The following is a 24815-nucleotide window of genomic DNA, read 5'->3' as shown; positions in this document are numbered from 1 at the left end:
TTCTGCATCCTGCATCTGATTTCCACACCACCCCTACGCCAGCTTTGACAACAATGCACAAATGCAAAACAACAACAAGCACTTCAGCTTAGACTCGGCTTTGCATAGACAATTTTTCTGATTGTTGTTGACTGCATCACATTTGGTTTACAGATGACTAACATTTGATATATATATAGAGAGAAAGAGAAAGGGAGTGTGACTGAGAAAGGGAGGGAAAGAGACTGAGAAAGGGTGATATACTGTATATAGTCACTTGTGAACGTGAGAGAGGGGTGTGCTAGAAAGATGAGGGAGAGAGACGGAGCGAGAAACACACAGATGACAGAGGGAGAGATGCAGGGAAGCATATAATGAGAGCGAGAAGGCGAAAGGATGAGTGTAGATACCTGGGTTGTTTACTCTGGCCCTAGGCAGCTCCTCCTGTTTAGCAACATGTTTTGGTAACAGGAGAATTCTGAGGGAGAGACCTGCACATGCACACTGTAGTGACTGTATGGACCCTGTTGTTGTGGCTTCAGGGAATCACTAATGACACCATTTGCATGCAAGCAGTGGGTCATGTTTAGGTTAAATAAAGAGATCAGGTCAACCGGTCATCTGTCCTGTGAGAGGAAACTAGTACCAATTTTAGCCTCGCCATATAAAAGGAGGAATGGAAATATCAATGTTTGTCTCAGCTAGCTCAATGTCATTCTGTCTCATTTATTTGTAAGTATCAGGCTTTAATGTCATTTCAACATGCCTTTTTAAATACTACAGCTGGGGAATTCAATTCACAGAGCCTTTTGAGCCTTTTAACTCTCTGAGACTGGTCCCCTAACTCCATGCTAACAACTCCCCCAGAGTCTGTACCAGGATGTAATCATTCTGTGGTCACATCAGTGGACACATCAGTTGCTAATGGACCTATCACTGCCACCATAGATCTCTCTTTACTTTGATGTCCACCAGCGATAGCATGGGAAGGATCAGCCAAGAGAACACAGTGTGTTGAGGAATGCTTTGTGTTCTGACTAACTGCCCTCCCTGTGACTCTTTATGCTCTTCTTTAATAAATAAGAAGCCAGTCATTAGCTGGGTCCTGTATGGGAGCTCTGCTGGTTTTCTCTGTGTGTAATTGGCTGTTCCCCAGATGGAGTCATGGGGATAACAGTCCCATTCTAGGTCTCCAGCTGGTTGCGGTCAGCAACATATGACCAGACCGCCCATCTCTTTGGTGGTGACCTCACTTCCTGTCCGTTTTCACTGTGGTAAACAGATGATGGAATTGGAGATGTAATGTTGTAGAGGGGATGGTGTGTGTGTGTGTTTTTGTTTTACTATACTTGTGAGGACCAGAAGTCCTCACAAGAATAGTAAACCAAGGAGAATTCGGACAAGTGAGGATATTTGACAGGTCCTAAAAAGGAAAAAGGCTATTTTAGGCTTAGGGGTTAGGTTTAGTGTTAGAATTAGAATTAGGGTTAGGGGTTTGGGGTTAGGGTTAAGATTAGGGTAAGGGTTGTGTGTGGGTGTGGGTGTGTGGTTTAGGGTTCCAAAATCCAGAACTATCCCTTTAAAGCGTCAATCAGCAGTAGACACAATAAGAAAGCGTTCTCCCCACCCGTTTCGGTAAAAAGCTGAGGGATGGGGCTGGAGAAATGTAAACACTCTCAAATTCATAAAAAGAGCTATGGATGCAAGGACTGACCATCCATGATATCAAATTCAGAGTTTTAACCATGTTTTGAGGCTATATAGTGTTTGTTCACATTTACTTTGTTTATAAACATTGGAGTTAAACAAGCTAATATTTTTGATTCTGATGGGGTACGACAGTTGAGCTAAGCCCATGAGACATACGTTGTATACTTCAAGAATAAATGGTTACATATAATTAATTTATAAGTCCAAAAATGTATGTAGCAACTGCTGATTGGCCCTTTAAAGAAAACAATGCACAAATGCAAAACAACAACAAGCACTTCAGCTTAGACTCGGCTTTGCATAGACAATTTTTCTGATTGTTGTTGACTGCATCACATTTGGTTTACAGATGACTAACATTTGATATATATAGAGAGAGAAAGAGAAAGGGAGTGTGACTGAGAAAGGGAGGGAAAGAGACTGAGAAAGGGTGATATACTGTATATAGTCACTTGTGAACGTGAGAGAGGGGTGTGCTAGAAAGATGAGGGAGAGAGACGGAGCGAGAAACACACAGATGACAGAGGGAGAGATGCAGGGAAGCATATAATGAGAGCGAGAAGGCGAAAGGATGAGTGTAGATACCTGGGTTGTTTACTCTGGCCCTAGGCAGCTCCTCCTGTTTAGCAACATGTTTTGGTAACAGGAGAATTCTGAGGGAGAGACCTGCACATGCACACTGTAGTGACTGTATGGACCCTGTTGTTGTGGCTTCAGAGAATCACTAATGACACCATTTGCATACAAGCAGTGGGTCATGTTTAGGTTAAATAAAGAGATCAGGTCAACCGGTCATCTGTCCTGTGAGAGGAAACTAGTACCAATTTTAGCCTCGCCATATAAAAGGAGGAATGGAAATATCAATGTTTGTCTCAGCTAGCTCAATGTCATTCTGTCTCATTTATTTGTAAGTATCAGGCTTTAATGTCATTTCAACATGCCTTTTTAAATACTACAGCTGGGGAATTCAATTCACAGTGCCTTTTGAGCCTTTTAACTCTCTGAGACTGGTCCCCTAACTCCATGCTAACAACTCCCCCAGAGTCTGTACCAGGATGTAATCATTCTGTGGTCACATCAGTGGACACATCAGTTGCTAATGGACCTATCACTGCCACCATAGATCTCTCTTTACTTTGATGTCCACCAGCGATAGCATGGGAAGGATCAGCCATGAGAACACAGTGTGTTGAGGAATGCTTTGTGTTCTGACTAACTGCCCTCCCTGTGACTCTTTATGCTCTTCCTTAATAAATAAGAAGCCAGTCATTAGCTGGGTCCTGTATGGGAGCTCTGCTGGTTTTCTCTGTGTGTAATTGGCTGTTCCCCAGATGGAGTCATGGGGATAACAGTCTCATTCTAGGTCTCCAGCTGGTTGCGGTCAGCAACATATGACCAGACCGCCCACCTCTGTGGCGACGACCTCACTTTCTGTCCATTATCACTGTGGTAACTGTGTCCCAAAGATGGAAGGTTGTAGAGGGGATTGTGTGTGGGTGGGTGGGTGGGTGGGGTGTTAGGGTTCCAAAATCCCAAACTTTCCCTTTAAAGAAAACAACAATCACATCAGCTTCGACTCTGCTTTGCATATGCAATTTTTCTGATTGTTGTTGACTGCATCACATTTGGTTTACAGATGACTAGCATTTGATATATATAGAGAGAAAGAGAGTGTGACACAGAAAGGGAGGGAAAGAGACTGAGAAAGGGCGATATAAATAGTAACTTGTGAACGTAAGAGAGGGGTGTGCTAGAAAGTAGGAGAGAGTTGGATGAGGGACAGGGAGAGAGACAGAGAGAGAAACTCTCAGAGGACAGAGGGAGAGATAGGGAGACAGAATGAGAGAGAGAAGGCAAAAGGATGAGTGTAGATACCTGGGTTGTTTACTCTGGCCCTAGGCAGCTCCTCCTGTTAACAAGATGTTTTGGTAACAATAGGAATCTGAGGGAGAGAACAATGTTCATTTTGGCACTCTTTTTTTGATTTTGTCTAGTCTTAGTTATTTTAACTCAAATATCATTAAGACTTAGTCACATTACTGTCATTTGAATAATTATTTTGTCTAGTTATTGTCAAAATGACGAAAACAGTGGGCCATTTTAGTCAACTAAATGCCCTATCATTTTAGTCACATTTTAGTCACATCAGTGATTTATGTTTACTATACTGTAGGTTAATGAGGTACAAATGTGACTTCTATGTGCACAAACATACAGTGCCTTCGGAAAGTATTCAGACCCCTTGACTTTTTCCACATTTTGTTACGTTAGTCTTATTCTAAAATTGATTAAATTGTTTTTTTCCCCCCTCATCAATCTACACACAATGCCCCATAATGACAAAGCAAAAACAGGTTTTAAAAATTGAAATATCACATTTACATAAGTATTCAGACCCTTTACTCGGTACATTGTTGAAGCACCTTTGGCAGCGATTACAGCCTCGATTCTTCTTGGGTATGACGCTACAAGCTTGGCACACCTGTATTTGGGGAGTTTCTACCATTCTTCTCTGCAGATCCTCTTAAGCTCTGTCAGGTTGGATGGGAAGCGTTGCTGCACAGCTATTTTCATGTCTCTCCAGAGATGTTCGATCGGGTTCAAGTCCGGGCTCTGGCTGGGCCACTCAAGGACTTTCAAGGACTTGTCCCGAAGCCACTCCTGCGTTGTCTTGGCTGTGTGCTTAGGGTCGTTGTCCTGTTGGAAAATGAACCTTCGCCCCAGTCTGAGGTCCTGAGCGCTCTGGAGCAGGTTTTCATCAAGGATCTCTCTGTAGTTTGCTCAGTTCAACTTTCCCTCGATCCTGACTAGTTTCCCAATCCCTGCCGCTGAAAAACATCCCCACAGCATGATTCTGCCACCACCATGCTTCACCGCAGGGATGGTGCCAGGTTTCCTCCAGACGTGACGCTTGGCATTCAGGCCAAAGAGTTCAATCTTGGGTTCATCAGACTAGAGAATCTTGTTTCTCATGGTCTGAGAGTCCTTTAGGTGCCTTTTGGCAAACTCCAAGCAGGCTGTCATGTGCCTTTTACCGAGGAGTGGCTTCCATATGGCCACTCTACCATAAAGGCCTGATTGGTGGAGTGCTGCAGAGATGGTTGTCCTTCTGGAAAGTTCTCCCATCTCAACACAGGAACTCTGGAGCTCTGTCAGAGTGACCATCGGTTCTTGGTCACCTCCCTGACCAAGGCCCTTCTCCCCCGATTTCTCAGTTTGGCCGGGCAGCCAGCTCTAGGAAGAGTCTTGGTGGTTCCAAACTTCTTCCATTTAAGAATGATGGAGGCCACTGTGTTCCTGGGGACCTTCAATGCTGCAGACATTTTTTGGTACCCTTCCCCAGATCTGTGCCTCGACACAATCCTGTCTCGGAGCTCCATGCTAACAACTCCCCCAGAGTCTGTACCAGGATGTAATCTTTCTGTGGGCACATCAGTGGACACATCAGTCGCTAATGGGGCTACCACCACCACCGTAGATCTCTCTTGACTTTGATGTCCACCAGTGATAGCATGTGAAGGATCCAATACATGTTAAGAAAGTTAAAGCTAATTTACTGAAGAACAGCAAAAACAAACAAAAATAACCCCAGCTATTATCACATTGGTTGCTGTAGCTTCATTCACCTCAGTCAATCTACAAACATGTAGCCTGTTAGCTATACAATTAGCCGCTTCACATTACCTCACATTAACTCAGCACCGGGATTAAAAACTATGATTTCATACATATAGAGGGATCTGTTAGCAGAAAAAATATATTATTAACAGAAGTTTGGTATACAGAATCCTTTATTTTTCTTCAGTGTTAGAGCTAATTACTGCAATTCTGAGTGACTGTCAGTGAGTTACATGTAACGAGGAAAACTGCTGATGCACAACCACATTTGGAAATTGCACCTTGTGTATTCTACTATTCTACATTAAGTTGAGACCCTGACTGAGTTCCAATATAAAAAAAAGAATACAGTGAGGGAAAAAAGTATTTGATCCCCTGCTGATTTTGTACATTTGCCCACTGACAAAGACATGATCAGTCTATAATTTTAATGTTAGGTTTATTTGAACAGTGAGAGACAGAATAACAACAAAGAAAATCCAGAAAAACGCATGTCAAAATTTTTATAAATTGATTTGCATTTGAATGAGGGAAATAAGTATTTGACCCCTCTGCAAAACATGACTTAGTACTTGGTGGCAAAACCCTTGTTGGCAATCACAGAGGTCAGACGTTTCTTGTAGTTGGCCACCAGGTTTGCACACATCTCAGGAGGGATTTTGTCCCACTCCTCTTTGCAGATCTTCTCGAACTCGAACCTTCAGCTCCCTCCCCAGATTTTCTATGGGATTAAGGTCTGGAGACTGGCTAGGCCACTCCAGGACCTTAATGTGCTTCTTCTTGAGCCACTCCTTTGTTGCCTTGGCCGTGTGTTTTGGGTCATTGTCATGCTGGAATACCCATCCACAACCCATTTTCAATGCCCTGGCTGAGGGAAGGAGGTTCTCACCCAAGATTTGACGGTACATGGCCCCGTCCATCGTCCCTTTGATGCGGTGAAGTTGTCCTGCCCCCAAAGCATAATGTTTCCACCTCCATGTTTGACTGTGGGGATGGTGTTCTTGGGGTCATAGGCAGCATTCGTCCTCCTCCAAACACGGCGAGTTGAGTTGATGCCAAAGAGCTCGATTTTGGTCTCATCTGATCACAACACTTTCACCCAGTTCTCCTCTGAATCATTCAGATGTTCATTGGCAAACTTCAGACGGCCCTGTATATGTGCTTTCTTGAGCAGGGGGACCTTGCGGGCGCTGCAGGATTTCAGTCCTTCAAGGCGTAGTGTGTTACCAATTGTTTTCTTGGTGATTTTGGTCCCAGCTGCCTTGAGATCATTGACAAGATCCTTCTGTGTAGTTCTGGGCTGATTCCTCACCGTTCTCATGATCATTGCAACTCCACGAGTGAGACCTTGCATGGAGCCCCAGGCCGAGGGAGATTGACAGTTATTTTGTGTTTCTTCCATTTGCGAATAATCGCACCAACTGTTGTCACCTTCTCACCAAGCTGCTTGGCGATGGTCTTGTAGCCCATTCCAGCCTTGTGTAGGTCTACAATCTTGTCCCTGACATCCTTGGAGAGCTCTTTGGTCTTGGCCATAGTGGAGAGTTTGGAATCTGATTGATTGATTGCTTCTGTGGACAGGTGTCTTTTATACAGGTAACAAGCTGAGATTAGCAGCACTCCCTTTAAGAGTGTGCTCCTAATCTTAGCTCGTTACCTGTATAAAAGACACCTGGGAGCCAGAAATCTTTCTGATTGAGAGGGGGTCAAATACTTATTTCCCTCATTAAAATGCAAATCAATTTATAACATTATTGACATGCGTTTTTCTGGAGTTTTTTGTTGTTATTCTGTCTCTCACTGTTCAAATAAACCTACCATTAAAATTATACTGATCATTTCTTTGTCAGTGGGCAAACGTACAAAATCAGCAGGGGATCAAATACTTTTTTCCCTCACTGTGTGTGTATATATATATATATATATATATATATATATATATATATATATATATATATATATATATATATATATATATATATATATATATATATATAAGGAATTTGAAGATATTACAGAGGTCTGTACCTCGGTGTCCTCATATAAATAATATGCCATTTAGCAGACGCTTTTATCCAAAGCGACTTACAGTCATGCGTGCATAAATTTTTTTTTGTGTATGGGTGGTCCCGGGGATCGAACCCACTACCTTGGCGTTACAAGCGCCGTGCTCTACCAGCTGAGCTACAGAGGACCACCATATGTAGCTACGGCCCTGCACACCAGGTGTTTGTCCCTCTTACATAAGACCATCTTCTTTCAACCACTACTGAGACAGGGGTTCATGACTGATGGCCAAATACAGCAGTAACTCCCTAACACATAAGGCACTTTGGATGGCTACTACAGGAAAGGTGCTGAGTGTTTATCAGACTCCATTTTGTCAAAGAGTCTTTTTAGGTTTCACCTTCTGTATGTTGAACCTTTTTGAGAGCTTGATGCTAGTCTGGGATGCGGTTCCCTGGCTTTCCGTTGGTGTCATGATGATATTTTCTCTCCAAATTGGGATGTCTCATGCTAAAGAAATGGACATGAGGGAGAGTAATCCGTCTGTATTTAGCTCAGTAGGAGTTAATGAAAGTCTGCTGTATCACTTATCAGCACATCATTTCCTTTGGCTGAACCTTTCTTTGTTCCAGTAGCTTCCATACTATATGTGACTACCTCTCCCAGCTGTGTTTGTGTGCTTGTCAGATCGTAACACAGATTATTCTGAGAACTTCTTCGTATTTTAACGAGGGTTACTACAGTTTGCGTTACTGTGATTACTAGTAACTTTATCCTGTTAGCCAAGAGTATATAAGGATGTATTGGTGTACACTCAAGTTGGCTTGTCAGGACGGTCAAGATATTTCCACTCTGTCTGAGCTAGAGTGCGCGTACAACTGTAATCAATAAGTACAGAGATTAAACCGTGAGTTCGGAACTCTTACCTGTTGTCGTGTGTGGTCCACGTCTCTGTGTGAGTATCTTATCTATGAGAGGTCTATGCCTAAGCTAGCAAGCCTGCCTAGCTGTGCCTATCTCCATCACTTGTGGATAAGAAGATAACTCCAGTAATAACTAAAAGTACGACAGTATCCCGCTTCTGAAGAAGGCTCATGCCTAAACCTGGTCAGCCTTTTCTCTAATAACGTGTCTTCATTTTTAGCCCAGTTTTCTGTACGAAAGCACTCAAGGCTGACACAAATGTAAGCATATCTGTCAGCCTTCTCTTCCCCTGCTTCAGAGACAGAAGATGGGGAAGAGAAGCAGCCCCTTTGATCAATCTGGCAGTGGGGTGGAGGATAGGATCGAGGGATGAGGAGAAGAGGGGAGGAAGGAGAGAAAGCATGGGAATGAAAGCGGTCTCTTTAATGAGCTCACCAGGACCATTGTTTCTGTCAGGCAGGTGTGCATGTTATCAGAGGTGCTGAGGGAGGTTTGGAATGTCCACCTCAGTAGGGCTATAGCATGGGTGCCAGACAGTGTGTTTCTGCTCTGTCGTCACTGGCTTATGCAGGAACAGACTGGCGCCCCGGGCTAGCTGAGAGCTAACCCTGAGGGGGATTAGTACCACACAGAGAACTGTCATTCTCACCATATGTAACAGGCTGTCACTCATACTGATAAACACAGCTCTATCAAGGTTCTCTTATCCTATCTTTTGTAGTCATGGCTGTCATCTCTTCATCTCTCATTTCCTCAAAGTAGAGCTGAGGACACAAGCTGCTGACTGCTGAATAACGTGGTGATTTTTTGTTGTTGTAAGAAACGTTTGCTATGAATGGCATAGTGGAAAGTGTGTGGTCAGCCAGGTGGTGTTGTCTTGGACATGGAGGTCCTGAGTAGTCCTCTCCCTGTGTGGTACCTCTGGACCAGATGGCTCTCTGTGGGCCTGGCTGACCTTTCCTTTGCCTTGCTTCATTTGGCTCATATGTTCTTGTTTCCTACCTGCTTGACGAAGAGTCTTAGTTGTACAGATGGCTCAGTTGGTGCATGGCGCAGACAACACCAGGCGCATGTTCAGCAGGAAGGAAATAAGAGCAAATGCCCAAGATGGTGAATTCCTATCCCAGTTCCCCTTACTATGGGGGAGCTCTGTGTTTGCTTCACAGAATCTTACACACGAGCAGAGACTTCTCTTATCTTAGCCTGGTACTGCTTCATGTGACCTTTATTTCTGCCTCAAGACCACACTCATTAGTGTGTGTGTGTGAATGACTGTTAGCCTGTGTGTGTGTGTTGTGTGTTTTGTATGCGTGTATGCCTTTTTTGTGTGTGCGTGTGTAAGAGAGTGTGTTAAGCTTTGAATTCCTTTGATGCACAGCAAAGTCATTCAAATCCTAGAGAGAGAGAAGGGAGAGAGAGCGAACCACACTCACAGGGGGTTGCTGTTAGCGACGGAAGCTAAGCAACACCAAGTCTTTATTTTAAGCGCTATTAGCAGACAGAGAAAATGTTCTAACACTATTCCGCTGCCAGCCACATAGAGATTCAATGGCTTGATTATTTCAGTGTTTGTGTCGGAAGATCAGATAGGAGAAGTCTTTCAACTTCCCCCGTTTTGATAAGACAAAGGTCTGTGCACATTCTGGCCAGTACATCCTGTTTTAGTGCATTTTGCTTCCTTTTATTGTCTGCTTGATTCAGTGGCTGTTTTATTGGTACATATAATGTTTTATTGGTGGGTAAAAAGGTATTGTATGACATGATGACTGTTTTTTCTTACGAAGCTAAATTATTTGTCATTGGCAGATAATTGTGCTTATTTTAACATAGAATAGGCTTTATACAAGTAATTTATCTTATTTTAAGATATTTGTAAAAATATTTGACCTTAATCATCTTATTAAAGTAAAATATCTTGAAAAATATCTTGAAATAAGATCAGTTACATGTATAAAGCCTTTTTTAGTTTGCAAAATTATCTAATTATCTGCCAATGATGTTAGATAATTTAGCTTGGTAAGAAAAACAAGAAAAAAGTAAAACATTTAAAGTGAATTATGACTCATTATACAATGGGTGGGTCTAATCCTGAATGCTGATTGGTTAAAACCGCATTCCAGCTGGTGTCTATTCCAGAAGTTACCACCGGCCAAATCTATGACATTAAAATGCTTAGATTTATAATTTTGCAGTACAGTATGTGTGGTGTATGTGAGGACTGGTGCTAGCTCAGAAGTATGTGTGTCAGTGTCCTGTGGCACCCCTCAACCAGGCCTGCCAGCCTGGTGCAGATGGAGAGCTGATTGGATTTCTACTGTAATTGTGTCCCGAAGGTGCCTGAGCAGCGAGGCCTGAGCCTGAGGCAGCAGTATGGTCACTGTGGCTGCAGCTAGCCTACATGCTGTTCTCTGGATATCATGGGTGCTGCCTGCCTGGGACTAGTGTATACAGTAAATACAATGCAAGTCTGTGGGCTAGATTTAGTACACACTAAGCTTGATAGTGAAAGCCTTGAACTTTTTTCTCTGTGTCTACGAGACAAAAAAATAAACCTGTATTGAGTCAGCTTGTTTTAGAGAAAATCCAATTGTAAAAGTTCTGTGTTAGAGGACAATACTTTTTTACTGGGAATAAAGCTTCAATAAAAGTGGCCTTGAGTGTATTTTTAACTGCCTCCCCTAGGGACCCTGCTTGGCTACAGAGTGTGAGTTGGCTTTGCTTATGTGAAAGCGTTGGTTTCAAACAGTGAGGATCTTAAGGCTCCGTTGGGACACTAGACTGTCAGCATAGTGACAGACTGTCTTTAGAAGCTCTGAAGCAAAATGTTGATTTTTGAGACTCACTGTTTAGGGACAGTTGGCTGTTAGTATACAATTCTGCTAGGATGCTTGACTATGTGAACATTTGGCTGTTTTAACTGTTAACTGACAGAAATACTGTTGACTAACTGTTAGTATAGTTGACTGTTTGACTAGCACCGTAGTCTGTATAGAAGAGCACAGCTGTGAACTGTTGTGATAGTTCTGTGTTTGGATAGTGTCTATGTGAGTGTATCTTAGAGGAGGCTCTGTCTGCTGGTATTAGTAGTATGTTGGGGCAGTTTAGTGTTTGATAGCATCAGGGCCAGGCGTCTTCCTGGACCTGTGTCTCTTGGCGATGATAAGAACATCCTGTTAGGAACAGCTTAGTAAACACACACACAACTCTGCTCTGCTCCATCTCAGCCAAAACCCACAGCACATCACTGAACCAAAACCACTTATTCTGTTCTTATAAATTAGTCATCCTACTGCATAGACTTGTTTTCTTATTAACATCCCTCGGGATGTCAAGGAATTTTTTTCTGCATTAATCAGAGCGATCGTTGTTGTTTGGTTATGAAAATACTTATAGGTGATTAAAGCCTTCGAGATGTTTTTTTCAAAGGCATCGTTATCAGTCATACATCTAAATGTACTGTTTAGACTAGATCATGTTTACTGTCTGTTATTTCGTATCTTCTGTGTAAATACAGTAGGTCTGAGTAAACAGGACACATTGACACGTGAGAGTGTGTGGTACTGTCAATAGAGTTGGCTAATCCTGAAACAGACTGGCAAGATTATGAGATTATCATTATCATCCATCATTGTCATTATCACCAGTCTTTTTTGGGAGAATGATTGCACTCTCTGCCATTTCTAGTCTGGTCCTTTGGGAGGCGGCTTTATAGTTCACTTCTCCAGATTCTAGAGAGGAATTTGAACTGGTAAACTCCCCACCCCCTGCTGCAGGGCTAGATTTGAGCCCAGAATCATAAAGATCAGTTTAGGACAGTGCGTCCTAAATGGTGGACTGTGGCCAGTCCCCTTGGGTTGCAGCTGGGTTCTGCTTCCACAGTGATTTAGATCACTAGTTCCCAAACTTTTTCCATCATTGGGGAACATCCTCACTCTCGCTCGCTCTCTCTCTTTGTCATTCTCCACTGTGTCTATCTCTCTCACGAGTTGACCTATGGTGTTTCCCAGATGATGCATCAGCACCCAGTGGTAGGTCATCATGGCAAAAGCCTCCTGTGTCACGGCCAACTGTGGGTTTAGAATCTGGCCAGAAATATAGTATATTTTATCTAGTGAGACAAGAAAATTATTTTATTTAGGTCAAATTGCAAAAAAGGTTTGGTAACCGCTGCTTTCTACGAACCTGTGTGTGGCTTTAGCACGTCGTGTTGAGACAAGTTTGCGAGAAGTTTGTCAGAATTATTCTTATTTTTTTGTCATTTAGCAGACGCTCTTATCCAGAGCGACTTACAGTTAGTGAGTGCATACATTTTTCATACTGCATACATTTTTCAGATCTTGCTCCACTGGCTTCGGAATGGGTACTGGAGCACTGATAATATACATATCCTCCCAGTCTAATGTCTAGTTTCCTCAGTATTCATTTAGAGGAGAAATAAAGAAAAAGTGACAACAAATAAAAGTGATTTTCTTTGATCTAGGCCTCTTATTTCTGGTTCATAACCTTTTACAGTGAGGGAAAAAAGTATTTGATCCCCTGCTGATTTTGTAAGTTTGCCCACTGACAAAGAAATGATCAGTCTATAATTTTAATGGTAGGTTTATTTGAACAGTGAGAGACAGAATAACAACAAAATAATTCAGAAAAACGCATGTCAAAAATTTTATAAATTGATTTGCATTTTAATGAGGGAAATAAGTATTTCACCCCTCTGCAAAACATGACTTAGTACTTGGTGGCAAAACCCTTGTTGGCAATCACAGAGGTCAGACGTTTCTTGTAGTTGGCCACCAGGTTTGCACACATCTCAGGAGGGATTTTGTCCCACTCCTCTTTGCAGATCTTCTCCAAGTCATTAAGGTTTCGAGGCTGACGTTTGGCAACTGAACCTTCAGCTCCCTCCACAGATTTTCTATGGGATTAAAGTCTGGAGACTGGCTAGGCCACTCCAGGACCTTCATGTGCTTCTTCTTGAGCCACTCCTTTGTTGCCTTGACCGTGTGTTTTGGGTCATTGTCATGCTGGAATACCCAATCCACGACCCATTTTCAATGCCCCGGCTGAGGAAAGGAGGTTCTCACCCAAGATTTGACGGTACATGGCCCCGTCCATCGTCCCTTTGATGCGGTGAAGTTGTCCTGTCCCCTTAGCAGAAAAACACCCCCAAAGCATAATGTTTCCACCTCCATGTTTGACGGTGGGGATGGTGTTCTTGGGGTCATAGGCAGCATTCGTCCTCCTCCAAACACGGCGAGTTGAGTTGATGCCAAAGAGCTCGATTTTGGTCTCATCTGACCACAACACTTTCACCCAGTTCTCCTCTGAATCATTCAGATGTTCATTGGCAAACTTCAGACGGGCCTGTATATGTGCTTTCTTGAGCAGGGGGACCTTGCGGGCGCTGCAGGATTTTAGTCCTTTAAGAGTGTGCTCCTAATCTCAGCTCGTTACCTGTATAAAAGACACCTGGGAGCCAGAAATCTTTCTGATTGAGAGGGGGTCAAATACTTATTTCCCTCATTAAAATGCAAATCAATTTATATTTTTTTTTTGTTGTTATTCTGTCTCGCACTGTTCAAATAAACCGACCATTAAAATTATACACTGATCATTTCTTTGTCAGTGGGCAAACGTACAAAATCAGCAGGGGATCAAATACTTTTTTCCCTCACTGTACAAGGAGTTTTTCCTTGCCATGGTTTTCTCTTGGAGGGTTTGCCTGGATTACTAATTAAAATGGTTGCTGAGAACAATTATATTAATAAGATGTGATTGGCAGTCTGTGGTGTCTTTGGCTGACCTGTCTTTTTTGTGTTTCAGGGGGGCTTTCTCTGAGGTGGTCCTAGCGGAAGAGAAGAGGACCCAGAAACTGGTGGCCATCAAATGCATCCCTAAGAAAGCCCTGGAGGGAAAAGAGAACAGCATAGAAAATGAGATCGCTGTCCTGCACAAGTGAGTGATACACACACACACACACACACACACACACACACACACACACACACACACACACACACACACACACACATTTACACACCCTTGTTGCTTATTGATGTTAGGGGAACAAGTGATTTAACTCTGAGACAGATAGTGACTACAATTGCAGTAATGACAGTCTGGTTAAAATACCTCCCTTTAAAACTGTGGAATTACGGACCAAGCCGGAAACAACGGAACTAGAGGGGCCTAAGCTATTTATAGTGCTCTTGTTACCTGGGTTACAGGAGACACAGAGGCCAAGTGAATATACAGGGATATTTCTAGAGCTGAGGATGTGCGGACGAGAGAGAGATTGTGAGTGAGAGAGAGGGATAGACAGAAAGAAAGAGACAGACAGGAAGAGAGAGATTCAGAGAGAGACCATCGTTTAAACTCCTAAAAGTCAAATTAAGCCAGAATTGTAACATTTTCATTGCAGATCACCTCATTCTTCTAGTAGTGATTGTATCAGTCTGTGCCTTAGGTTAGGGTCCTTCCTTGTGATGTAGAGGTCAGGTAATGAGCCAATAGTGAGGAGACAAGGAGGAAAACCATTCATTTTAAGAGTATTGTAACACAGCCTCCTACTCTTCCCATTAGTGTATTCCCATGAGGTCATGAACTGTCAGAGAAACCTGGAGTGAGATGCTGAACTCTGTATGTTTACCCAATTACTCAAGGCAACATGGCTGCCTCTTAATGACGGTGTAAAACATCTGTTAGAGGACATCACTACTGTACCCATGAAACAGCTTGTCTGACGACTCAAATGTAATTATTCCGCTGCTCTATGTTCGCTACATACTTCAGTCCGAGACTGCCATCGTTGAAGTCGTTTGTGGTGACGTCAAAATTAGGGGTGTTGTACAAAACAAAGTAATCAGCGATCGGATCATCTCTAACCAATCAGAGTATCAAAGCCAATGACACATTTTCAAAACGCTGCTTTGTGTTATGGGCACAGTGATGCTGAAACGTTGGTGGTTTCTTACCCAATAAATTACTGGGAGTTTATACATCAAATCAAATCAAATCAAATCAAATTGTATTGGTCACATGCGCCGAATACAACAGGTGCAGACATTACAGTGAAATGCTTACTTACAGCCCTTAACCAACAGTGTATTTATTTTTAAACAAAAAAAGTAAAAATAAAACAACAAAAAAAGTGTTGAGAAAAAAAAGAGCAGAAGTAAAATAAAGTGACAGTAGGGAGGCTATATATACAGGGGGGTACCGTTGCAGAGTCAATGTGCGGGGGCACCGGCTAGTTGAGGTAGTTGAGGTAATATGTACATGTGGGTAGAGTTAAAGTGACTATGCATAAATACTTAACAGAGTAGCAGCAGCGTAAAAAGGATGGGGTGGGGGGGGCAGTGCAAATAGTCCGGGTAGCCATGATTAGCTGTTCAGGGGTCTTATGGCTTGGGGGTAGAAGCTGTTGAGAAGTCTTTTGGACCTAGACTTGGCACTCTGGTACCGCTTGCCGTGCGGTAGCAGAGAGAACAGTCTATGACTAGGGTGGCTGGAGTCTTTGACAATTTTGAGGGCCTTCCTCTGACACCGCCTGGTATAGAGGTCCTGGATGGCAGGAAGCTTTGCCCCAGTGATGTACTGGGACGTATGCACTACCCTCTGTAGTGCCTTGCGGTCGGAGGCCAAGCAGTTGCCATACCAGGCGGTGATGCAACCAGTCAGGATGCTCTCGATGGTGCAGCTGTAGAATTTTTTGAGGATCTGAGGACCCATGCCAAATCTTTTTAGTCTCCTGAGGGGGAATAGGCTTTGTCGTGCCCTCTTCACGACTGTCTTGGTGTGTTTGGACCATGATAGTTCGTTGGTGATGTGGACACCAAGGAACTTGAAGCTCTCAACCTGAAGCTCTCAACCACTTGTACATAGAGTGTGCAACTCTCTTTATTTGTTTTTATAGCTGACATTTTATTCACTGTTAGTCAGCACCTCTACACTATTTGCTTCTGGCCCAACCCATCTGTTTCTGGGACCAATCAGAATGGTTAGAGTGTGTGCGCGTTCTAGAAATCGTTGGGGAGGTACTCAGATCCAGACTCTTCAGAGAAGAAACTAAAGTCCGTGGGCATGGCGTAGCGTTTGGCTGGAGGAACGAGTTTGGGTAACCAGGCAATGAAACAGGACAAAGCTGCTTAGTCATCCAGAGTCACATCAGACAGGATGAAGTGAACAACAGTGTAGAATATAGTGGGTAGTTGGTATCAGTGTGAAGGGTTCTGGATACAGTTATCTGTTAACAGTCTGTAATCAACCCCAAGCCCCTACAAACCTCTTCATGGTCCCTCATATATCTGTAACATCACATGGCAAAGTGTTAATCAAGTTTAAACAAATAAGAGGGACAGTGTCTTACTTCTTACTGAGAGAGAGAGAGAGAGATAAGGATAACACTTTATAGCTGTTGAAGTGGCTGTGCTGCTAACTTCCCTTACTGTACTCTAGTTTAACCAACTGTACTGTATGTATCCCCCAGTCCTGCACAAAACCATTAGTCAGCCTCTGTATGGAGCAATTCATTATCTCAGCTCACTCTTTCCACTCAATGAAACACTTTACTGAGACCATAATGAAATCGAAAGGCTTTTATAATCTCCCTCTTGTCTCAGTTGGATCCCTGCCAATGATAAAGTGTTGTGATTTTCCCCAGGCAGCAATGTTTCAGACAGGGCACAGTAACACACGTGATACAAGATTGATACTGCGGTGCAGTTCCATTTTTGTTTTGGCCTCTCTCCGAGCCGTGCCAATGTGACAAGTGTCTGTCATCAATGGGGTGCCTGCCGTCTGTCTGTCTGTGTCATCAAAGGGGTCTGATATCGTTCTATTTGGGCAGGTCTTCTAAAAATGTAGTGACACTGATGAATGGACTATCAGTATCTTGAGGGGAAAGCAATGTATTCTACCTGCGCAGTGCCATGATACTTTGGTGTAGAGAGAGAGACACCTAGTGATAGAAGAGCTACTCCGTTGTAGTCATAGGAGGATTTGGCATTGTGTTAGAGCATTGTTAGCTTTCTACCCCATTCATGGTTCCTACACTCAAGCTGAGCTCAAACCAAAGATTGAAAAATGGCTTGTGAGGAGAGACTTAGTGAGTGAGTGTGTGAATGAGTGTGTGTGTGTGTGTGTGTGTGTGTGCGTGCGTGCATGCACCTACATGAGTGCGTGTCTGTGGGTGGGTGTGTGTGTGTAAACAATCTTTCTCAGACAGTCTTTGAGTGTAAAGTGAAGTGTTTTAGGTGGGCGAGCACGGGGCTGATGGGAGAAAGCCGCCTCCAGAGCCGTGACTCACCTGCTCAGTGTTCTGTTCTGTCTCCATGCCAATGACTCCCAGGTGGGCGTCGGAATACACTGCTCAACCAATTAGGAAGATGCGTGACACCACACAGTCTGACATCACTGGCAACACAACTCTAGCTCCAGCTTAAACTAATATTAGTGATAATTAGTATAATATATATTGTAATCTCTCGTAGACAGACTGTGTAACCATAAATGGTACCGTAGAGCTGTCATGATACAATGGAAGGCGTAAGATAACGAGCAGCATTAGTTCTGTTGCTTTGGACAAATCACGATTTCGCAGGTGTTAGCATCTTTCGAATTTCAAAAGGGGAGGGGACATTTGGCCTATAGACTTGTCATAAATTGCAAAGAGAGGTTGGAGCTCTTCTTTCCTTCTTAACATGCATGTACCCAGAACTTAATCGAGCATCTGACCAATTATGTGAGACTTTAGCTCTGGGTTAACCGAGATTATATATAAAGCACCTTTTTAATATAAAATAATACTTTTTTCATATAATGTGCTCCCTATGATGTTTATTTAGATAGAGAAATAATGAGAACGATCTCAGAGAAAATCACAGAATGCAATTTTTAACGATCACACTTTGTCAGACAGTTCTGTATTTCTAATGGTAATGTACAATGTTTGTGACTGACTCTCTCTCTCTCTCTCTCTCTCTCTCTCTCTCTCTCTCTCTCTCTCTCTCTCTCTCTCTCTCTCTCAATATATATATATATATATATATATATATATATATATATATATATATATATATTTTTCTCTCTCTCCCTCTTTCTTTCTCTCTCTCTCTCTCTAGGTTAAAACATGCCAACATTGTCTCCCTGGAGGACATCTTTGAGAGTCAATCCCACCTCTACCTGGTTATGCAGCTGTGAGTGATCATCCTGCTGTCTTTATTATCTGCCTCTATCTTCTATCTCTCTCTATCCTCATTCTACCCACGTCAGCCCTTTCTGTCCCTCAACCAGCTCACTCTCTGCCTTGTGAAGAGGCAGTCTTCAGTTTGAAAACTTTCAAGATTATTCCTCTGCAATGTATGTGTGTTTGCGTGTGTGTATTGTAAGTCGCTCTGGATAAGAGCGTCTGCTAAATGACGTAAATGTAAATGTATTAGACTCCCTGCCTGTGCTGTCTCCCACGCACAGTGTCGTTCTCCATTAATTACTCTCTGAGCTCAGGGGCCTTTCTGTTGACTGATCCCAACAGAAGTCAAGTCACAGACTGCCCCCCACCCACACACACACACATACACACACACACACAGCATTGTGCCTGCTGACAACCACTGGGGAATGAATGTGCGCTACACCTGCAGCCTCTCTGCCCCCCACCCATTTCTCTTCCTGAAATGTCGGAAGGTGTGGAGCGAGTGAGATACAGAGAGAAAGAGTGGTGTGTGAGAGATAGAGATTGCTTTTACTGTTGAAAACAGTGGGTGGTGAGATGAAAGGGGGGGGGGGGTTCACTTTAGCAACACTGCCATAAGGGCAGTCAGATTTAACCAAAGAACAGTTGGGGGTTTGCACAAATAAAAATCCCTTTTATCTCTCTTCCCCTCTTTCCCTCCTCCTCTCTCACTCTTTTTCTCTCTCCCCCTCTCTCCCTATTGTCTCTCTCTCTCTCTCTCTCTCTCTCTCTCTCTCTCTCTCTCTCTCTCTCTCTCTCTCTCTCTCTCTCTCTGGGAGGCAGCATGACATGGCTTTAACTTGTTTTTAGAGCTGAAACACAGAGAGCAGTGGTGGGTACATCTAGGAAGAAGCAATGCCTCCACCTAGTGGTGATGTAGGCTTATAGACGGTTGAAGTTAGATTGCCATACATAGCAGGTGTACATCAGACGCGTTCCTCCTCTCTGTCCAGGGTGTCTGGTGGGGAGCTGTTTGACAGGATCGTGGAGAAGGGCTTTTACACAGAGAAAGATGCTAGCAAGCTCATCCAGCAGATCCTGGACGCTGTCAAATACCTCCATGACATGGGCATCGTACACCGCGACCTGAAGGTGAGCCTGGGTCAGGGGTCAAGGGTCAGGTGGTGAGTATAACAGTGAAAGAGGAGATTTCAGTGTTTAACACTGGAGTCATTTACCTTCTTCTTTCTGTCCAATGACTGAATAGTACAAGACTGGATGAGTGATAGCCACTCTATAGGATGAAGACACCAGGTGTGCTGTGAAAATTGCAACTTTGAATTTCAACCATTTTACTATTTTGCGATTAGAGGTTTAAGGGTGATCTTATAATTTAGTATGGAAAATGTTTGTTGCCTAGGCACATGATGCTTTTGTCCCAATCGTTCTACAGTGCCTTTAAATGAGATAAATTATCTTTACTCCTCTAACGAGCTAATTTGTTTACAGGCAGTTCAGCAGCGTATAAACTGATTGATCATTAGTTTGAATAATGAATTATTTCCCCAGTTTGTATGTGTGTGTTTATAAAATGTTAGTGAACAATAAAGTTGATTGAATTCTCTGTCTTCTTTTCCAGCCGGAGAACCTTCTGTACTACAGTATGGAGGAGGACTCTAAGATCATGATCAGTGACTTTGGCCTGTCAAAGATCGAGGGATCTGGAAGTGTCATGTCCACAGCCTGCGGAACACCAGGATACGTGGGTAAGGAGGACTGGTACTGATCAGTACATGCCTGTGTGTGTGTCTGTATTTATGTTTCAAGAGGATGTGGTTTCTATGATTTAGGGCTTGTACTGTACCGTATCACGGAAATCCAGCATTACAGCGTGATTTAAATTTAAAGGCAATGTTCCCGCGTTAGTGGAGACTGCATTCACGGTAAACGGTTCAATAGTAAATTACCTTTGCATTTATAGCGCTACAATCGCTTCAGCAATACAGATTGAAATGTGAATGTAAAATGTAATGAAAGCACACACCCAGTGATCATGTCAGGCTAGATGTGTAATGATGCTGATGAAAACACTGCTCTCTTATCGTTGGCAGCCCCTGAAGTGTTGGCCCAGAAACCCTACAGCAAGGCGGTGGACTGTTGGTCAATCGGTGTCATCGCCTACATCCTGTGAGTCATGGGGTTGGACTGGCTCTTTCACTTTAGTCTTTCTCCTACCAGTCTTACTGTGTTACACTAGTTTCCACTTCATTGTGTTCAACAATCAACTCATACCAGATTACTTCATGGATGCAAGTATAAAAGCATTACAACAGGTCCCCTAACTCTCACATGATGCCTTTGTGCACTTATTCTGACGCAGGTTGTGTGGATACCCTCCGTTCTATGACGAGAACGACGCCAAGCTCTTTGAGCAGATTCTGAAGGCAGAATATGAGTTTGACTCTCCCTACTGGGACGATATCTCTGACTCAGGTACAGTAGTCCTACGTTGTCATTATTAGTTCCATTTGTCAGCAGTTTCATATTATTGGAAGTTACTTACCTTGGTCTGGGGTTTGTTATGGTTTGAGTCTTCCTGCCAAGCTGTCAGTGTGTGTGTATGGGATGAACCATAATACACTCACTGGCCATAGAACAATCACTGAGGCCCTGTGAGATCACCATTACTTAGAGCTCTGGGGATCATGGTACAGTACATAGTCCTGTGGGGAGTTTCTGAAGTCAGTCCAAAGGCACGTGGACAGTTTATGTATTTTACTGTCAAGTCAGTCTGGACAGTGTTTCTGCTGCAGTGAAGTTCCTTTTACTGTAGTATCCTAGGAGTCTATTTCTGCGTCAGCTACCTTTTTATTGTGTGTAAGTAGCATCATTAGATATATCTATGTTTTAAAAAAGGCATTGCCTTTGGGTTAAATATATTACTTTTCATTCTGTGTTTTTAGCCAAAGACTTCATAGTCCACTTGATGGAGAAGGACCCCAGGATACGCTACACATGTGACCAGGCTCTGCAGCACCCTTGGTAGTGTACACCATCTTCTCCTTGATAATACACGCACACACACACAACACGACTTTATCATGTCCAGAATTATCTACTAAATGTGTGCTTTTGCCAAGTGTTCACCTGTTCTTGTGACAACCAGCCGAATTTGTCCCCTTATGTCTTTCTCTGTCCCTCAGGATCGCTGGTGACACAGCTCTAGATAAGAACATCCATGAGTCTGTCAGTGCTCAGATCAGGAAGAACTTTGCCAAGAGCAAGTGGAGGGTGAGTTACTTTTTCTGTGCATCTGGTCCTCTTCAAAATGCGAATACATTTTTGCTGGTGTACTGTGTTTAGTATATTAGTGGAATACTAAAGATCCTGCAGTATTCAGCGGACTGTTATTAAGTCAGTACAGCTGTTATGGCATTTATCATGTATCACTTTTCAAAATTCTGATCTTAATATGTTCCCTCCTGCAGCAAGCGTTTAATGCCACGGCGGTGGTGCGTCACATGAGGCGTCTGCAGCTGGGCACCAGTCAGGAGGCCCCCAGCCAGACCACCCTGCCCAGCCCCCTCAGAGCCCACCTGCTGTTGCCCGAGGCCACAGAAACAGAGCACACCACCGGTCAGTGGGTCAAAGCACCGTCACCCCCCCCCGTGTTTTGTTCATTCATCCCCAGTGGGTCTTGTTGCTAGGGACAGTATGTTGCCAGAGAATAACCAGTCCCTTTCAAAGTGTATTAGGCTTAGGATTACGCACATCTCAAAACACTGTCTCACTCAGTAACACTTTGATAAGTAATCCTTGCCTAATGTCCAGGCTGAAATAGGCTAATAAGAGGCAGATTTATAGTGTAGAAGAGTTTTCAGATCTCTGTGTGGTGATCATCCTCTCTCTCTCTCTGTGTTCCAGAGTCTCCGTGTGAGGGGGGCTGCTGCCAGAGTGCTGATGGGGGGGCGGAGCGCGACCACCTCTCCAACTGCACATACCGCTGCCATCCAACCAGCCGGGTCTGATCCCTGCTCACCCGGGCCACGCGGGGCCAACCAATGACTTTCACATTTACCTCTGGAGACCAGAGAACTCCCTAGTCTGGCCAGGAATACAGAGTTGTTCCAGCAACCCGCCACCAGGAGGGGCAGGCGGGTTATGAATCCAGGGTGGGGAGGAGGGAGGAGGGACTCGATGCCAACAGAGGAGGTAACTTGAATGGATTGGGTGAGAGCGGAGGATGAGATGAGAGAGGAGAGGAAAGGAAAGGAGGAGGACGTTGAGAAAGAGAGGTGTGGTGCCCAGAATAATCCTGGGTCATATATTTTGGTAGCGGGACAGAGCTTGGACAGCGTTTTACTCATCCTTTTAAAATGTGCATCTGCTTTTTATATCTCTGCATTTATGTGCATGGTGTTTTTTTTTAATCATCATTATCTTTCCCCTTTGACAGAATCCACTAATGATATCTGCATGATGAGGTGACAGTTCCCCCTGCATGTTGGCAGCAGGTGTTTTATAGCGTGAAGAGTGTATTGCAAAATCGTGTATGTATGGTGGTAATCATTATGGTATAGTTCCTGTACTGCAGATACACATCTTTATGACCTTAATGAGTTTAGTCCTTCAGCATTACATTTGTATGGCTTTGTTGTATGTTAAAATTATTTTTTTAATATAAATGTAGCCCAAGAAGCATTCACCTAATACCACATCTGGAGAATCAATGTGAGAATACTCCATCCATTGGGCTAGTATACGGTAGACCCAGTTTGTGGTTGTGCCCCCCAGGCTTGTAACAGAATAAGGCTTTCTGATTTTAACTAATTCAGCACAGGGACTTCTTCTATGGTGCCTTTAGAACAGTATCAAAGGTTTATTTTCTGGTAGCTTTTAGAAATCTAAAGATACATCTCTATATCTCTGTACAGTTAAAGGAGCATTAGAGGCTATTTCATTTCTATCATTGTATTTTTATATATATTTCAATGTGGCAATTCAGTCGTTAAAATACAGACTTTTACCTCAGTCAAGATCTGTCCAGATCTCTTTCCCAGTTGAGAAGTGTAATACCCGGGAGATAGACTTACATACACAGCTATTCCTCTTAGTACTAGTTAGTACTTAGTTTTTCCAAGCCATTGTATCTGTACAGAGAGAACTTGAGTTAAAGAATGTAAATATACATCTCATTGTCTCACCTCATAATTTATTCTCTCTCACTCATCATAATTAAGCAATAAGGCACGAGGGGGTGTGTTATATGGCCAATATACCACGGCTAAGGGCTGTTCTTATGCACGACGCAACACGGAGTGCCTGGATACAGCCTTAGCCGTGGTATATTAGCCATATACCACAAACCCCCGAGGTGCCTTATTGCGATTATAAACTGGTTACCAATGTAATTAGAGCAGTAAAAATAACGTTTTGTCATACCCGTGGTATACGGTCTGATGTTCCACGGCTGTCAGCCAATCAGCATTCAGGGCTCAAACCACCCAGTTTATAAGGTCATTTAGAACATACTTTTGGTTACCTAAAAGAGAAGGCAGGATTTTATATCAAAGGACTTTACTTTACTCATTTGTTATTGTTCCTTTGTTTTTTCAACAGTTCAGTTTACATTCAATCCATCATCTTCATACATTTAGTGTACATAAATTAGCTGACGATGGCTCTTCCGATTTGTGCCATATAATACTCGCACTTTTAATTAAAACATACTGACTTAATTCTCTGACGAGAAGGGTACAATGTGTTTCCATTACCAAGCCAGTCCAGTCCAGTGGGTTATAGCTCCTACTGTTAGTAAGATTTAAGGCTTTCTCACGTTCGTTCCAATAGCCAAGTGAACAAGACTTGGAAGTGTGGCAACGCGAGACTAGTAGGGAGAGGGACATCCTCTCTGTCCTCACTCTCTCTAGCTAGTCCCACACACATGCATTGACTCTACAGACCTACTTGCCATAGCCTGCATTGCATTCTAAGCTAATTGATTGACACAAATTTGACTTGGCGTTTCCTGTTTCAGTGGCTTTTGTGTAGTGTGCTAGTCTAAATTCTGATCACTGACTGTGCTGTTCCGCTTGTTGATATTGAGCTGTCACAACATGGATCGTTTGATTGAATTTTGCTCTCAATGTTGTGTACTCAGTGGTCTACTCTACATAATGCGCCGTCAGTTATTTTTTAAAGGGACATTCATTAAAGTAGTGCCATTTTCATTAAGGAATGACTTCAAATCAAATTAGTACAGTGTTAATGGCTAATCACTAAAAAGGTGGCAACATTTCGTTTCCTGAGTTGGGATTGACATGTTGGAAGCCAATAAGACTGACTACATGTTGAGGTCTTCCAGATAAAGTGGAGGACAGGGTCTGATCTCTTTCTGCTCAGTGATGTT

At 43.2% G+C, this 24815-nt stretch overlaps 1 protein-coding gene across 1 annotated transcript in view; it reads left to right on the top strand.

Annotated features, from left to right (window-relative positions):
* Positions 1-23712, top strand: part of camk1b (calcium/calmodulin-dependent protein kinase Ib) — a 70165-nt gene extending 46453 nt beyond the window's left edge. The window contains exons 3-12 of the mRNA XM_041891627.2: positions 14059-14190; positions 18357-18431; positions 19420-19558; positions 20046-20172; positions 20518-20593; positions 20787-20899; positions 21370-21448; positions 21610-21697; positions 21895-22042; positions 22331-23712. Of these exons, the coding sequence (XP_041747561.1) occupies positions 14059-14190; positions 18357-18431; positions 19420-19558; positions 20046-20172; positions 20518-20593; positions 20787-20899; positions 21370-21448; positions 21610-21697; positions 21895-22042; positions 22331-22434 (1081 nt within the window). The 3' untranslated portion in view covers positions 22435-23712. The remainder of the gene's footprint in view (positions 1-14058; positions 14191-18356; positions 18432-19419; positions 19559-20045; positions 20173-20517; positions 20594-20786; positions 20900-21369; positions 21449-21609; positions 21698-21894; positions 22043-22330) is intronic.
* The last annotated feature ends 1103 nt before the right edge of the window (positions 23713-24815 follow it).

The sequence above is a fragment of the Coregonus clupeaformis genome, chromosome 12, assembly GCF_020615455.1.
Source record: "Coregonus clupeaformis isolate EN_2021a chromosome 12, ASM2061545v1, whole genome shotgun sequence".
In the NCBI taxonomy this organism is placed as follows: Eukaryota; Metazoa; Chordata; class Actinopteri; order Salmoniformes; family Salmonidae; genus Coregonus; species Coregonus clupeaformis.
This window is presented reverse-complemented; position numbering and strand designations above follow the sequence as displayed.